This window comes from Sinocyclocheilus grahami, unplaced genomic scaffold (genome assembly GCF_001515645.1).
Source record: "Sinocyclocheilus grahami isolate Dianchi unplaced genomic scaffold, SAMN03320097.WGS_v1.1 scaffold598.1, whole genome shotgun sequence".
Taxonomy (NCBI): Eukaryota; Metazoa; Chordata; class Actinopteri; order Cypriniformes; family Cyprinidae; genus Sinocyclocheilus; species Sinocyclocheilus grahami.
In genome coordinates, this window is record NW_015505777.1 from 569,653 (window position 1) to 586,132 (window position 16,480).

The following is a 16,480-nucleotide window of genomic DNA, read 5'->3' on the forward strand; positions in this document are numbered from 1 at the left end:
CAGTACAGACACTCTGGAGCAAGTAGACACTAAACCGGGGCCTCTCAGCCCCTCTACCCGTTTGAGGTGAGAACACAGGAGGATACCGGCTCCACACGAAGGCTATAGAATCTAGTGAATGTGTTGGGGGTTGCCCAGCTCTACAAATATCTGTCAGCGAGTCGCCATGAGCCAGCGCCCAGGAGGTTGCAACCCTCCTAGTAGAGTGAGCTCGCAACCTGAGTGGGCAGGGCACACCTGTGCCTGATAAGCCGGTGATGGCATCCACAATCCAGTGGGCCATCCTCTGCTTAGAGATGGCCTTCCCCTTCTGCCGGCCTCCGTAACAGACAAAGAGCTGATCTGAGGTCCTAAAGCTTTTTGTCCGGTCTCCGTAGCATCTCAAGGCTCGGACCGGACAGAGCAAAGCTAGGGCTGGGTCTGCCTCCTCCAGGGGCAGCGCTTGCAGGCTCACCCCCTGATCCCTGAAGGGAGTAATGGAAACCTTGGGCACATAGCCTACATAACTCTAGGCACGAATCGTCAAACAAAAATGCGTTCCAGTGCAAGCAGGAGTAAAGTTTTCATTGAAAGAAACTTTAGCTCAACTGACTGCAAAGGCTCAAATGGGCCCTGCTGTAGTGCTTTGAGCACTAGAGACAGGTCCCAAGATGGTATAGAGGAGGGCCAGGGAGGATTTAATCTTCTCACCTCCCTAAGGTACCTGATGACCAGATCATGCTTCCCTACAGAATTCCCTTCCACGGGGTCAAGGTTAGCAGCAATTGCAGCGACATAGACTTTAATGGTGGAGGGAGACAGCCTTCGCTCCAACCCTTGCTGCAAAAAGGAAAGCAAGACGCCGATCGGGCATCTCCGGGGGTCTTCCCGATGAGAAGAACACCACTCGATGAACAGGTTCCACTTCAAGGCATAAGCGTGTCTCGTAGACGGTGCTCTCGCCGAAGTGATGGTGTCAACTACCTCTTGGGGTAGGTCACCAAGAACCTCCACGTCCCGTCCAGAAACCAGACATGAAGTTTCCAAAGGTCTGGACGTGGGTGCCACAGGGTGCCAGTAGATCCTCCAGTAGTCAGTAGATCCTTCCTCAGAGGAATCTGCCAGGGAGGGACTGTCGCGAGGAGAATTAGTTCGGGGAACCAGGTCCAAGTGGCCCAATACGGCACCACAAGCAGGACCTGCTCCTTGTCCTCCCTGATCTTGCACAGCGTCTGTGCGAGAATGCTCACTGGGGGAAACGCATACTTGCGCAGGCCCCGTGGCCAGCTGTGTGCCAGTGCGTCCGTGCCGAGTGTTCCCTCAGTCAGGGAGTAGAACATCTGGCAGTGAGAGGTTTCTGGAGAGGCAAACAGGTCTACCTGGGCGGTTCTGAAACGTCTCCAAAACAGCTGGACCGTCTGGGGATGGAGTCTCCATTCTCCCGGGAGCATAGCTCGTGACAGCTCGTCGGCCATAGGGTTGAGCAGACCCGGAATGTGAATGGCACAAAGTGACCTCAGAACCTTCTGACTCCAAAGGAGGAGGTGGCGGGCAAGTTGCGACATGTGACGGGAGCGTGACCTTGTGACCTTGACTGTTGATGTACGTGGTGGTCGCCGTGTTGTCCGTTCGGACCAGCACGTGCTTGCCTCGTAAGCACCCTTTGAGACGGTTCAAGGCAAGGCACACTGCTAACAACTCTAGGCAATTGATATGCCAGTGCAGTATGGGGCCCGTCCATACCCCCGACACTGCATGCCTGTTGTACGTGGCCCCCCAGCCGGTGGTGGAGGCATCCGTGTAAATAACAGCATGCCTGTAGACCTGTTCTAGGGGCACTCCTGCCCGGAGGAATGACACCCAGGCACCCAGATACCATGCAAGTGGGACCAGCGGAACCACCGCAGTGGGGCAGTAAGGTGGAACGCAGGGACCCAACTCGGGCGGCTTGTGAGCGGACCGAAGAGGGGTCTTAGTGTGCGGTGCAATGCTTACCTGGTTCTACAGTTCAACCGCTCTCTCATCGAGATTTTCCAGATTCTCCACCCGGCCCTCCTCCGGGGGAGGGAGAGGTGCCTTCACCATCCCCCAAAGACCAGCTTCCTCCCTCTCTGGGTCACCCGTCCCGGGGCCTCTTGCTCTATCTCTCACCACCAGGTATGACGGTGGCCTGGACGGGTGGGGCGGCCTGCCTATGCCCAGTTCCACAGCGCTTGCTGGAGGCTGCTGCGGATGCGGCGCTCGAGCAGGGGCTGACGCAGGGGACTACCCTCGGCAATGAGCAGGCTGGGGCACTGCAGCCGGTGGACGTGGAGGCAGCATCTGCCCGCCGCGGCAGGGTGTGACGACCCGCCCCAGTCTGCTTCTGTGGACAAGCTCTCGCCCACGTCGCCGAAGAGGCCGATCTGGGACACAGGGGCATTAAGGAACCGAACTTAGTCGGCATCCCTCATATCAACCAGACACAGCCAGAGATGGTGCTCCTGGACCACAAGTGTGGACATCGCACGACCCAGAGAATTCTTGGTGACATTCGTCGGTCGGAGCGCAAGGTCAGTAGCGGTTCGGAGCTCTTTCAGAACTTCCGGATCAAGACCTCCCTCGTGCAGGTCCCTCAGTGCCTTGGCCTGATGAGCCTGCAGTAACGCCGTAGCGTGTAAGGTGGAAGCAGCTTCTCCACAGGCCGTACAAGCATCGCCGGACAGGTCAGGCGAGTAACTACAGACCCGGGAGGGGAGGTATGATTCGCCCTGCCGGGTGGAGGCAGTATTAGGACACAGTTGCATCGCAACCGACCGCTCCTCCGAGGGGACCTTGTATACCCCCTTGCTGCACCACCGTCGAGGGTGGTGAGGGAGGGGGAACCAGCAGGTCGGTTTTTGGCAGTAAAAGGTGCCGTCCATGACCTGGTGAGCTCCTCATGCACCTCCGGGAAGAAAGGCACTGAGGCGGGGTGCTGAGAACCAGCGCAAGCAACCCCGAGAAACTAATCGTCCAACGTCGAGGGCCCGGGACGCGGTGGAGGTTTCCACTTGAGCCCTACCCTGTCGGCGGCCCAGGAAAGCATAGATGACATCTCTGGATACAATTCAGGCCTTGCCACCGTCCCAGAGGGCGGCAGTGCAGCCGAATCTTCCTCTGCAGCGAGCTCTCCCTCCGATGCAGTGATCGACAGCCGGTCGTCGTGAGCGGCACCGAAAGATACCACTGGTACACTCTTTGAAGAGGGCCCAGCATGTTCCTTTGGCGGCTCAACTGGTTGCGAAGCACTAGAGGAGCAATGGTCCCCCGAGGGGTTTGCCACCACTGTAACCCTCAGACCGCTAGTAGTCCACGCTTGGCTGCCGCCAGGACGAACACTAGATCGCAGCAGAGGCAACGGAGCTCCGCCCCTCTGGAGGAAACGGAGCCTGGCCCGCAGCTCCGTGATGGTCAACTTCCCGCAATGGGAACACGACTCATCCGCGAACACCACCTCAGTGTGTTTAATGCCCAGACACGTGAGGCAGCGATTGTGACCATCACCCGGCACCAGGTAATGACGGCATTCAGAAACGCACGGGTGAAACGGCATCTTTAAAAAGACGATCCGCCGTCTTTACAAAGACGCACCCGCTTACTGTACTCTTTTAGAGAAATTGGCTCTTTTAGGGAAATGCTCTTTTACATGCTGAGACGCACAGGGGAAACGGCCGTTTGCAGCACGACAGGGGGTAGTGCAGCCTGAAGTGCGCAACCCACTCGACACAAGAACGACCACCACTGAAGCGCCGTCTGCCAACACAAAAAGCTCCTGAGACCTCGCTAGACTCGTCACACACGAAGCAGTTTGGTAGGAGCAGAATGATGTTGTCGTTCGGCTCCGAAGCGAAAAGCTGGTATGCGTTGCACCGGCTGCCTTTTTATGCTCATGCTGTGATCAGCGGCAGCTGGATGCAATCATCGCATGCCAATGTGCATTGGCTCGTTTAGTTTACACTCGAAGTGGATTGGTCTCTCTAAGTGAGATCCCAATTCGTAGGTCACCAACGTGACTCGGAGTGACCGACTGAAAGAGAACTAATGTTAATGTTAAAATAATGGAGTCTTAATGTAAAGTGTGACTGAACAATAAATAATCAAAACTTTTTCAAACAATAGCAAGGGCATGTCGTAGTCCATATTAAAATGTATAAATAATTAGAAAATAAAAAGCCTATTAAGTCTAAGTCTTAAAGTATTTTGTATTCGCAGTGGTGCTATGCACACCACTGCAAATACAAAAATCTGAATGGCTGTTTAAAACATTTAAATCCTGTTCAGAAACAGAAAGTAGCACAGCTGCTTTGGTTTCGGGGTTATCAGGGTAACAGCTGCATTTCTGCTGTTCCATCAGCTGTCAGAGAGTGAATGTGCATTCACTACTTCACTCGTTCTGCCATGTTCTTCTCATCCGTGTTGGACTTGTTTACATCAGGGTGCACATGTGTCTTTGACACAGCATACAGTGGTGTTGTGCATTGTACCCAGTTGATGGGAGAAGTATTCTTAAAATGCTTTCAAATAACCTGAATAATTTGTAATAAATAATTATTCACTGTATTTTGAAGTGCCCACGATAACGATATCATGCATGTTCATTATCGTGATATATCCTATTACTGAATACCGGCACATGTCTATTCTGCATAATGGTCTAATTGCTTTGCACAGTGCACACTGAGACTTCTTGGCATGTTAGTGGAGTGTGATTCAACAACGGATTCATTAGAGAATCCACAGTCTATGAACAACAGACTTCTTTCATGACTGTGTAATGTAAGCCTTGATTTTCAAGCAACTGAACAAGTGCTTGGATGCAATATATCATTGATCTGATAAGTATTGCACATGATCTTTGATTTGTTCTTATTCAATAACCTTTGGCCACATGTGGTGGAAGATGAAGAAATATTTACATACAGGGATCTGCCCACTCAAATATTGAACTCTTTTCCGAAAACACGTGGCATTAAAAATTCTATCTTCTGAGATTCTAAAAAGTTAATGAAACTGCCCTTTATTCAGCTGCTGGTTATAGAGGTCATCTAAGAGTGCATAGTCAAAAAAGAACAACATTTGATTGAAGGACCACAGAAAATAAGGTTACAGCCATTATTGTATCATAAGTTGCTTATGAAAGCTATTGATCATGCGGCAGAGCCGTGTAGAGGAACCATGAGAGGGGAGCACATGGCTGTAATAAAAGGAGTCATTCATCATCAATGTGCTGAATATCTCAAGGGGCTGAAGAACAACTTTCATCTCTTAAAACTAATTTTGAAAATTGCAGAAACATGGCTACCGTTGCCACGAGAATCAGACTTTACCAGCAACACTGGAGGAATAGGAAATTCAAAGCTAAAAAATATGATTCAAAGAATTTAGCGAGGAATTCAAGCAACAACCGTTACCTCAAATGTGCAGCTCTTCCCATCATTGAATACAGCCAACTTTTGCTGCATTTTCTTGCTTACTATAGGGTTTACTATATACAGCATTGTAACACTGCAACACTGGGCTGGAACATTCTGTTTGCAAGCTTTTGGGTGAAGAACAAAGCTTATTCTAGTGCACATTTCTTACTGATTTACTGTGGTTGTAAACAGTCACTAACTCATTTAAAGGAATGCTCCAGTTTAAAAATGCATTAGGATCTATCGACAGCATCATTGTCAAATAAAAAAATAATGACTTGTACTTCAGATTGTAAAAATAAAATAGTGTTTCCAATAATGCACTTTAAGTCCGCAGCAAGACATCCTGGGAGGTTTTAAAGCAGAAATGTATGGCTTGTATATAAAAACGCTTGTATTAATTATTCTGTAAAAAATTTTAAAAGTGTTATTCTGAAAAGGTTGATTCCAGATGGATCTAATGTGTGGCTGTCAGTCACCGCACCGATGTGGATATACTGCACTTTGTATTCACAGATTCTACATCGACCCAAATATGACCCAAATAAGATTTTTCACTGGAGAATGTCATCTGAACAAGTAACAACTGCCACTTTTGTTCTGATCAACTGAGGAAAAAAGCATTACAATAAATTGCGCTATGAATGGTGATTAAATCTAAAGATTGGTTAGCTCATATCACATAAAACCGTGCCAATTATTCTTATTGTCATACAGTGTTTTCAAATTCAATCCATCATTTATTCCAGCTGCTGTGAGAAAAGGCTATAAACAATCCGTCACCTGCAGCATCCTCCGGTGCGGTATAGCATTCTAGTTGGGACAACTTCTTTATGTTTACAGACGTTAAATTTAGGATTTTTAGATTTTGGATAATTTTTAAACAAAAAAGTTATGGACTGCAGCTTTAAAAAGCAATGCTGTGCCGTCTATATTGGTTCCGACAGGAATGGCGCAGCACACTTATGTGAGTAAAAATATTTGTACTATGTATCACTATTGCTTTGTTAGAGATCGCTTGATATGTCCTGATTACGTGTCTAACCAAAGTCACAGAAGGCTCCAACTATGAAGTTAGTTTGTAATTAGTTTACTATGCAAAACTGTTATCCAATCATAGCAGTGGGCGTTTACTTCCAATTGTTTTCAATGCGGCACACCCATAATAACTGAACGTTTTTTGAGCCAGCCTCAAAACCAGGGTAGAAAATAGCCTATAACTTACTGATTTTGATGTTTTTGAATGTAAAAACCACGCTAACGTCATAAGTGGAATGTATGTATAAAATAATTTTTAAAAAGCCAGTTCATGACCCCTTTAAAGATATTTTAATACCCTTATAAATTCTGGGTCTTAAAAAACATTCATTCTGGCATCCTCATTTTTTAGGTCCTATATGATTCGGTTCTTGAGATATTTGAATTTCAACATGGCTCCTGGAGTAAATCGCTAAATTGTAAATTTTCAGTGGTCAAAAAACAAATATGGATCACTTTGCATAAATATGATACTTCTTTTCTTTTAAAAATGAATGTCTGAAGAGCAAATAATGTTGAAACTAGAGATGTACTTAATTTCCTTCTGTCAAAACAACTGCATTGAACAGACCTGTCTGAGTGTCATAAATTTTATTTTTTTCCAAAGTTTGCGTACCTATAACTCAAGAAGTATCAAAGATATCGCAATATGATTTTAGATTCTAGTTCTTGATAAACTCTTCTTTTGGAATCTTCATTTTCAAAGCCCTTTATCATTCAGTCCCAGAGACATGGGGATCTCAGTTAGGTTTCATGTCCAGATTGTTGAATATTACTGAATATTGTTGAATGTTGAAAATGCATTTCCAGTGGTCAGAAGTTGGTCACATTGTTTACAGCCAATACTTATTGTATTTAAAGCAGAATGTCTGAAGAATAAGAAATGTTGAAACTAGAAATGCATCTTGTTTCCCTCTATCAAAACAAATGTATAGGATGTACTTCACAATTCTTGAATCCTGAAGTACATGCCCTGTAACATCACACCCCATTCATTCAAAGATGCCACCTCATCACAATGATGAGAGAAACAATAAAAGGATGCAAATATCTTTGAGGACACTAAGAAAAGAAGACAAGAAGGCAGCGGTATACCCAGACTATCAGTGCTCTATTTATTTATATACCAAGAAATTGTTTAATCAGCCATTAAAGTGCTAAAGCCGTATTTGGGATTAATACTACATGATCATGCAATATGCCTACTGGGCCACATGCCAGTGGTTTTCTTAACTTTCTTTCCATCACCTACTGTGACCCCGTACCACCTGCTGGACTCCTCTGGACTTCCATTGGTCGTCCAGGAGTCATCAGAATTCAGACAACCATTATCACGCCTCTGGCTGTTTTGCTCTGAGGTGCCACCAACTTCTTTTATTTGTCTGTTGGTTGTTTGACTCCTTGTTCTGTTTCTTATTCTCTCTATCTCTTTATACATCCCAACAGGGATCTGGAAATATTGTTCTAAGATGAGTTTCTATATTGCATGGTATAAGATGTAAACGAAAGTCTCCCTATGAGGCAACCAAGCAAGGCTGAAGAAGAAAAGAAAAAGAAAAAAAAACCTTGATGTCATCTGTAAAACATGCTCAAGTGAAACACAATATGCTGATAAGATAAACCGCAGTCATATAATGAAGAGTGGATCATTAATATGAGATACGTCTTCTGATGTACATGATTACCATAGCTGCCACACTGCACAGCATGAAAGACATAATTAACGGCAATCTTATCAGACATGTGTTCAAATACACCAGTGCCTGCTATGCTAATTTAGTCTAAGACCACAACTTACACAGACATCAGTCAGACATTTAAACATTACAAACATAGACTTAAGTATACTACTTAGGTATTTAGATAAACTTGCTGCACTAACACTAGCCAAACTACAATATGGAAAATTAATTAACAACATCTCTTCATTATCTTCTATCCACTAATTGCATATGCACTACTGTTTAAAAGTTTGGGTCAGTGAGATTTAATTTTTTTTTGGTGAAAGAAGTCTTTTATGCTCACCAAGGCTGCATTTACTTGATCAAAAATACAGAAAAAACAGTAGTATTAACAGAAATATTACTAATATTTAAAATAATATTTTCTATTTTAATATATTTTAAAATGTATTTCAATACTTCATTTGGATTTAATGCATCCTTGCTGACTAAATGTATTAATTTTTCAGAAAAAAAAAATCTTACTGATCTCAGGCTTTTATATGGTAGTTTATGTTGACTGTTAAATAAAAAGCATATGATCTAAAAAGCATCTATCTATAAAGCATTTTAAGATGGAACTTTAAGTGAAAATAAGTTCAACTTTTAAAAACCCCTGCTTTCTTTTTCCATTCTGCAGCACTCTTGCTTTATTTGAACAAAGGGGAAAAAAGAAACACCACTTTTTTTAACTGCTAAACCATCTTAAATGCACATTTCAAACCGTTGTTTTGGGCAAATGCTGTCAGGGTAGAATCTTACAGAACTTTTGAAGAAATAGATGTACCTTCTCTGACAGATTTTGACAAATACAAACAGCAAAAACAGAAACTGCAGTTACAATATCAGAATGAGTCAAATTTAGCAGAATATACCTGTCAGGTTCTTGAGGCCGAGTTGTCTAAGGCCAAAGTAGCCATCTCGTCTGTAGTTGAGAAAGATGGCCAGAGCGTAGCGTCCTTCGTACAGTTTAGTGCCACGGATGATCCGCAGGTTCTCCAGAGGAAGATAGTCAAACTGATTCAGAGCCACCAACACGTAACCCGTCACCTCACGGATGGACTGCCAGAGATACAAAGAAATTAAGAAATTTTAAACTAAACAATTGCATTTTACAGTTACATTTCTCAGGTGAATCCCATTAGTGATTTTCTTTAGGCGGTTCAATTATGCAGTTTGGACTTTAGTCAAGGCTTTACCAAAACTTCATCATCAAGTCTATTAGTCGATTCATCAGACATCCTTGATATAATTTGAAGAGATAATGGCCCAAGAGAGCAATGGACCCTCCCTCTCCACACCCACATCAATCATGTTGACATCCAATCATTATTTCATACTGCGTATCATTAGCAGGCACAGAGGACAGGTCTATTTCATGCAGAAGAAGTGAATGTGATATAGCTGTAGTGATGGGACACACATACTGGAACTATAGTCACAGAAATCCATCTGAATAGCTGACCAAGCACACACTGACAGCTGTCACATACCCGTCAGGACCACTGCAAGTGCTAGAGATCATTATTAAATCAAATTTCAGACAGGACTTCAAGGGCCACAACAGGTGAAAATAATTGTGATATGATTTTTTTATTATGTTTTGAATATACATACATAGAGAGAGAAAGAGAGAGATTGAGATTCTACTGAGGATTTAACACACTAATATATAATTCACCCAAAATTAAAATTTGCTTTTTACTTTCCCTCAGGTCATCCAATATGAAGATCAGTTTCTTAATCAGAACAGATTTTGAGAAATGTATCATTGCATAACTTGCTCACCAATGGATCCTCTGCAGTGAACGGGTGCCATTAGAATAAGAGTTCAAACAGCTAATAAACACGTCACAATAGTCTAAATGATTCTAGTCCAACAATTAACATCTTATGAAGCAAAAAGGTGTGTGTTTGTAGTAGACAAATCCATCATTAAGGCATTTTAAATTTAAAGTGCAGCTTCTGGCCAAAATACCAGTCCACAATCCATAATAATGCTTCCTCCATTGAAAAAGTCCATCCCCTGTTGCCTTCTCACATCAAAATCCACCAAACAGATTTGTTTAGAACGGTTTTCACTTGTAAACAGTGCATGATCTGTGCATATTTCTCTCCTCATTCAGACGAGATAACTTTTTTACTGAAGAAAGCAATATAATGGATAGAAGACTCATATTTTAGCCAAACTACTAATTTAAAAACACCATAATGATGGATTTATTGCAGCTTTTATCTTTAAAAGATGGTAATTGATGGATTTAAATCATGTGGATTAGCCTACTTGTGGATTATTGTGATGTTTTTATCAGCTGTTTGGACTCTCATTCTGACGGCACCCATTCACTGCAGAGGATACATTGGTGAGTGATGCAATGATAATTATCCAAATGTCAAACTCATCTTCATCTTGGATGGTCTGACGGTAAGTACATTTTAAATAAGTAAATGTAAGTAAAGGATTTCCAGCACATGATATTAGATTGAATGACAGGACTTCACACTGAAAACAATCCTTTATAAAATCGATTTTTATATTTATATTGTGGGGTATAATGTCACACCATGATGTGAAAAGCTTTCATACATTTAGCATTAATGGTTTGTCCGAATTAAAAACCCTACAGGTATGAGCAGTATTAATAGTGACTCTGGCATTAGCAAATATCACTACTAAATCTGCAACGTTTGTTATTGTCATCAGCAGCTTATGTTACCTAGCAACAAACAACAATCCTCTAAAACCTTACACAGGCCTCCAGGACATGGGGATAATTTCGAATTTGGTTCTAATTTACCTTATTTAATTAAAGGATTACTTTGCTTTTCACAACCTTCTCAAATAACCGTACTTTGAAACTAATTTGTTTTCTTACCCTTTGGGTATTAAAACAATCACTGGACCAGTGCTTTAGCTGCCAAGAAATAATAAAAAGAAAAAGAAAATCTTGCTTTTGATTTTTTTTCATTAGACTTTCCTAAAAACACAGGCTAATTCAATTGCAATTACAGTTCTGCACCACAAATCATAATTGATTCAAGCCAATTTAGCAAGCAGTAAACAATAAACAATGTATTGCTAAATGAGGTTTAACTGCTTAATATGCCTGTGAAGGTTTTGCTCTTTTAAACAGGATCTTGGCGTAACTTTGAATAATGTCAGATCACAGTGAGCCGCATGTTAACAAACCTCTTTAGCTAAATGGTATGCATAAACACAGTAGCTGTGAGTATTTTTAATACAGAAAAACAATTTTGGCAGGTTTACATTGCAGATCTTTTAGTTAAGGACAGAGAGTTTCAGGCACTCACTAAACACACAGTCTTGTTTTCAAAGATAACAACAAAATGAAAAATGAAAATTTGCACGTACCACATTTTGCAATATGAACTGTGGTAAATTGTTGTTAAGGAAGCACAATAGAGGCAAAAAAAAGTTACTGTAAGTGGGTGAAAAAAAATCACAAAACCCCACAATTCAAAAGAAATAACAGAAAAAAATATAGATGTATGATATTTTGGTGTTACTTTTCAATAAAAATATACTGTATGACATACATGTTCTGCCTGCATTAAGGGTCGTGCATTAAGGGTAACACAGCAAGCTGTCATCATAAATGTTTCAGCTGTATGTTTAATAGATCTGGACAGGCTCTGAAATCAGGGAAAGTTTTTGCTATTCTAACTGTTCCCTTCACATGCTAAAATGACTTTATTCTGTCTATGCACTTCCTAGGAGAAAAGTCAATGGAGTGCATGTAAAGCCCGTTAATGCAGTAAATGTTAATGCAGTGATCTGTAAAGATCACACAAACACACACACACACACACAATGAACAGATTAATACTAATATTCAAAGGATCACACATAGGCTGTCCAATGTAATGCATCACAAACCTAAATGCTGTAAATGAGCAATAATACTTTTGTGTGGTCAAATAATTGCATTTAGGAATGGGTACACAACTATTATTTTGTGTACCCATTTGATTATTTCAAACAATTACGTTCCTTTTTCAAAAACATTGATGAATATAATGTGAAATATATGTAAGGGATAATGATTTTAATGCACAACGTGGAGGCAAAAACCACCCGAAACTCGTCAGTTACGGCTCGTTAGATCTAGCATTCTGCCAACTTTAAATCAGACACAGAGATGAAGTAGTGTGGTAAGACTACATTTATTTGAATGAATTACACCATTTATTTTGATTAACTAGAGAGAGAGAGAGATGAAAGTTGCGTGTGTAAATTACCTGTGTGTGGGTCTCTCTCTACAAACAATAAAGCTGTGAGTTTAGTTACTTCAAAAACAATGATGACAAGTCTATGTCCTCTTGAATGTTTCTGTATGTGCACAGCGCAATCTGCGATCTCTCTGTGTGTATGTGAGTCAATGAAAGCAGCACATTAATATAGAATGTGGATTAAACTGACTTGGAACTCCCTGTGCATTAAACGGTTTTATTCCATGGTCTGTCTGAATTCTGAATTCTGATTGGCTGGCATGTATGCAGTAAAACCGTTTAATGCTAGGTAGCTCCAAGTCAGTTTAATCCACATTCTATATTAATGTGCTGCTTTAATTGATGCACACTAACCAACATGCATCACTCGCTCGCACACACACACACGGAGAGAGAGAGAGAGAGAGAGAGAGAGATAGGTCGGAGATCGCAGACTGTGCTGCACAGTGCACACACACATAAACGTGTTGTCAAAGCTTCCCCGTGATTTTTATTACTAAAATATTGGATCTCTACATTATATTCCCCAGCAACGACGCAGCAAGCAGGTAACTGACACACAACTGCTGTCTCTCTCTCTATCTCTCTCTCTCGATCGATCGATAATTAATTTCATCTCTCTGTCTGATTTGAAGCTGGCAGAATGCTAGCGCTAACGAGCCGTAACTGACGAAAATAACCCATTCGGTCAAATATTGCGCTGCAAAGAGCAATACAATTTTTAACTTGTCTATAGCTTGGCAAATGACCATGGAATAAGCGGGATAATCAACGCCTAGCCGGGAATTAAAGGATTTTAATGCACTTCGCGGAGGCAACCACCTGCATCGGGTGGTTCTTTGCCTCCACGTCGTGCATTAAAATTATTTAATGCACGGCTAGCTGTTGATTATCCCTTATTTAATGCATACTTGCCAGCCAATCAGAACAGCGTATTCAGTCAGACCATGGTATTAATTATATACGCGCACAGTTGCATGTAACTGTGTTTATTTTAGTATCATTAAGGTACTTTTATAGTTTTTGTTAATATTTTGAATTTGATTTTATTTATATTTTCATGTCAATTTTAGATTTTTACATTTTTATCTCTTTTTATTGTTATTTAATTTAAATTGTTTAAATGTCTACAGTATATATTTTATTTCAGTTAACATTTATTTCAAATAACTTTTTTATGTTTTTAGTTTTAGTTATTAACTATAATTACCCTGAGCTGCATTTACCAAAAGCATTGTAAACCTAGGTAGATCGTAGAACCATTGCCAATAATCTATATATGTATGTATGTATGTATGTATGTATATATATATATATATATATTATACACACACACACACACACACACATATATAACCTATACAAATCATTTACAGATTTATTACAGTTTATTGACTCAATTTATTATTGTGCTATTCTGTTCATATTATATACAGAAAAAAATCCTATAAAAAAGTACAATAATAAACTATTTAACAAAAAAATCATGTTAAATAATATTCTATTATGGTTTCGGGAAACACCAAATCGTTGAACTATCTTGGCAATGATGGAACTTTCGACCATAGTTAGCTAACAATGCTTTTGGGAAATGCGCCCCTGATCTGCTATCCATTCACTAATACCTCTATTTTGTCCACAATTAACTCATTTGTATCTATAATTATTTTTTCCTAAGGAAATGTAGGAGAAACATCAAAGAAAGGTTGACATTTAAATGTAAGCGAACAGCTCCCCTGCGAGCTACAAAAGAGCAAACTCTTTTACTGAAATTGATAGTAAAACCTCTCCAGCAAACTATAAATATTTGGAGTTCTAATGACTTTATAATCTGCATTTTCAAATACTTGACTGTCTTTGTTAAAAGCATAATGAACGTTAGCTGAAATATTTTGAGCGAGAAGTAACAGGAGTATATTCCGAACAAACAAAACAACTCCAGTTACAAGCGAGAAAGTGGCAGAAGATCATTTTTCACAAGAGATATGAGACAATGAATGAGGAGGGTAGTTGACAGAACCCCGCAGTGAGAAGTGGGAATAGTTTCAGGGTCACAATCATCCATTTTTAGATGACAGAAAGTGGCGAAGGCGTCTTTACGAGCAGGCACGGTCTGTTCTGCATTCAAACCGAAGAAAAACACAATATAAATGTCATCGCTATTGTTAAATGCAATCTGTTTCTTCTACTCCATGAGGCAAGGTACATGAGTCACGACACTGCACATATTTGCCTGAAACTAGCTCTCACTGCCAAATATTGAAAATCCATAAAGGAAAACAATTTGGAGGGCTAAATTAAGCAGCATTGAAGACTCATTTTAATAACAATTCATGTTGTAAGCAAAGTTTGGTCTTCCATAACTCAAATAATGGGTCTTCCTCTAGTGCCTGCCGTCGCACACGATCATTACCTTCATTCAAATAGCAATCATGACCTTTACGAATATCTTTACAAACAACGGCAATCATTCAATCATTGGAGAAGAAAGCTGGCATATTGTGAATGATCAACCATAACTACATTTCTGAAAATAGCTATGAATCTAAATTCATTACACAGAAGTTATTCATAGAATAACTAATTTGTATTTTATTTCATTTTATTTTTTTAAGCCAAGAAATGGCTTTACTGCATTGGCTCTGTGCTAAAAATCAATCTGCAGGCAAGAAGCTTTTAGAAAAAGATTTTGTGTAATTGATTTAGAATTAATTACACTTCAGTTTAGTTTATGCTAGGGTCAATATTGTCTAATTTGACAGATTAAGACACAACAGTTCAATCATCATTCATGCTCTGCATTCAATTATGGTCATTTTTATTGTCAGAGCATTTTGTGTAGCTGTAATAATTTCCAGGTGTCTATAATTGCTGAGGAATTAATTTCACCCCAGAGACCGTGTCATGACACTGCTGGCTGTAATGAGACTTAGACAACCATGGACAAACTGAACGGACACACTTCATAAGACTTTTAATGAAAGAAAAAAGGGTATATTGCAGTGTTGTTTGTCTTAACTAAAACTGAAAATAAAACTACACAGAAAAAAATTGGTTTTAGAGCAGAAAGTGCAATTAAAAATGTATAATTAATTATTAAGAAAGCAAGTAACACATTGAATTAAACTACACATTTTATTTTTAGTAAATCATACTCCGTATGTATGTATGCATGTGTGTGTGTGTGTGTGTGTGTGTGTGTTTGTGTACTTATTTTTTAAAGTTGTAAATAAAAAAAACACAAATTAAAAAATGCTGCCTTTGAAACTAACCCAGATAAATTAAAGTTACTAAAAATACTAAAATGACACTGTAAAAAATACTTTTTTAAGTTGTAATCAAAACAAAGATTATTATTTTTTACAAGAAAATACTTTCAGATTTTCAACTTCAAAATTATTTAATTAAGTGTTTCTTTTTGTACTTTTGTTTTTAATTTACTAGCAATTTCGGAGTGAAATTTGATTCTGACATTTTTTTTCAGTGTACTAAAATTAAAATAAATTAAAGATAAATAGAAAAATTCAAAAACAACTAATAAATATAAAAAGAAGCTAATAAAAAAGACAAAAGCACACACCCGAATTACTAAAACTTAAATGTAAAATAAAACTGAAAATAAAAAAAAAATAAAAGGTAATTCAAAATATCAATGCATTATAAGATTATGCAGATAATACTAAAATAACACTGGTGGAACAATATAATGATTCCGAATCATTGCTTGCTTCTACCATTCAAACGTTTGATTCTGTATTTTGTTTATGTTTTTGAAAGAATATTACCAAGGCTGCATTTATTTGATCATAAATACAATAAAAAAATGTTATATTGTAATATATATATAAAAAATATATATTTCCGTGATGACAACGCTGATTTTTCAGCATCATTACTCCAGTCTTCAGTGCACAATGCACATTATGCTTCAGAAATCATTCTAATATGCATATTTGGTACTCAATAAACAACTTTCTTGGTGCTGCTTTTTGTGTAAACCTTTTTTTTTTTTTCAGGATTCTTTGATTAATAGAAATTTCCAAGGGCAAGCATTTG

The 16,480-nt window shown here is 39.9% G+C and overlaps 1 protein-coding gene across 1 annotated transcript in view; it reads right to left on the minus strand.

The window, feature by feature from the left end:
- The window catches only part of LOC107557316 (receptor tyrosine-protein kinase erbB-4-like), a 141,575-nt gene that overhangs the window by 72,934 nt on the left and 52,161 nt on the right, over positions 1-16,480 (minus strand). Inside the window, exon 3 of the mRNA XM_016240702.1 lies at positions 9,049-9,235. Within this exon, the coding sequence (XP_016096188.1) occupies positions 9,049-9,235 (187 nt within the window). The remainder of the gene's footprint in view (positions 1-9,048; positions 9,236-16,480) is intronic.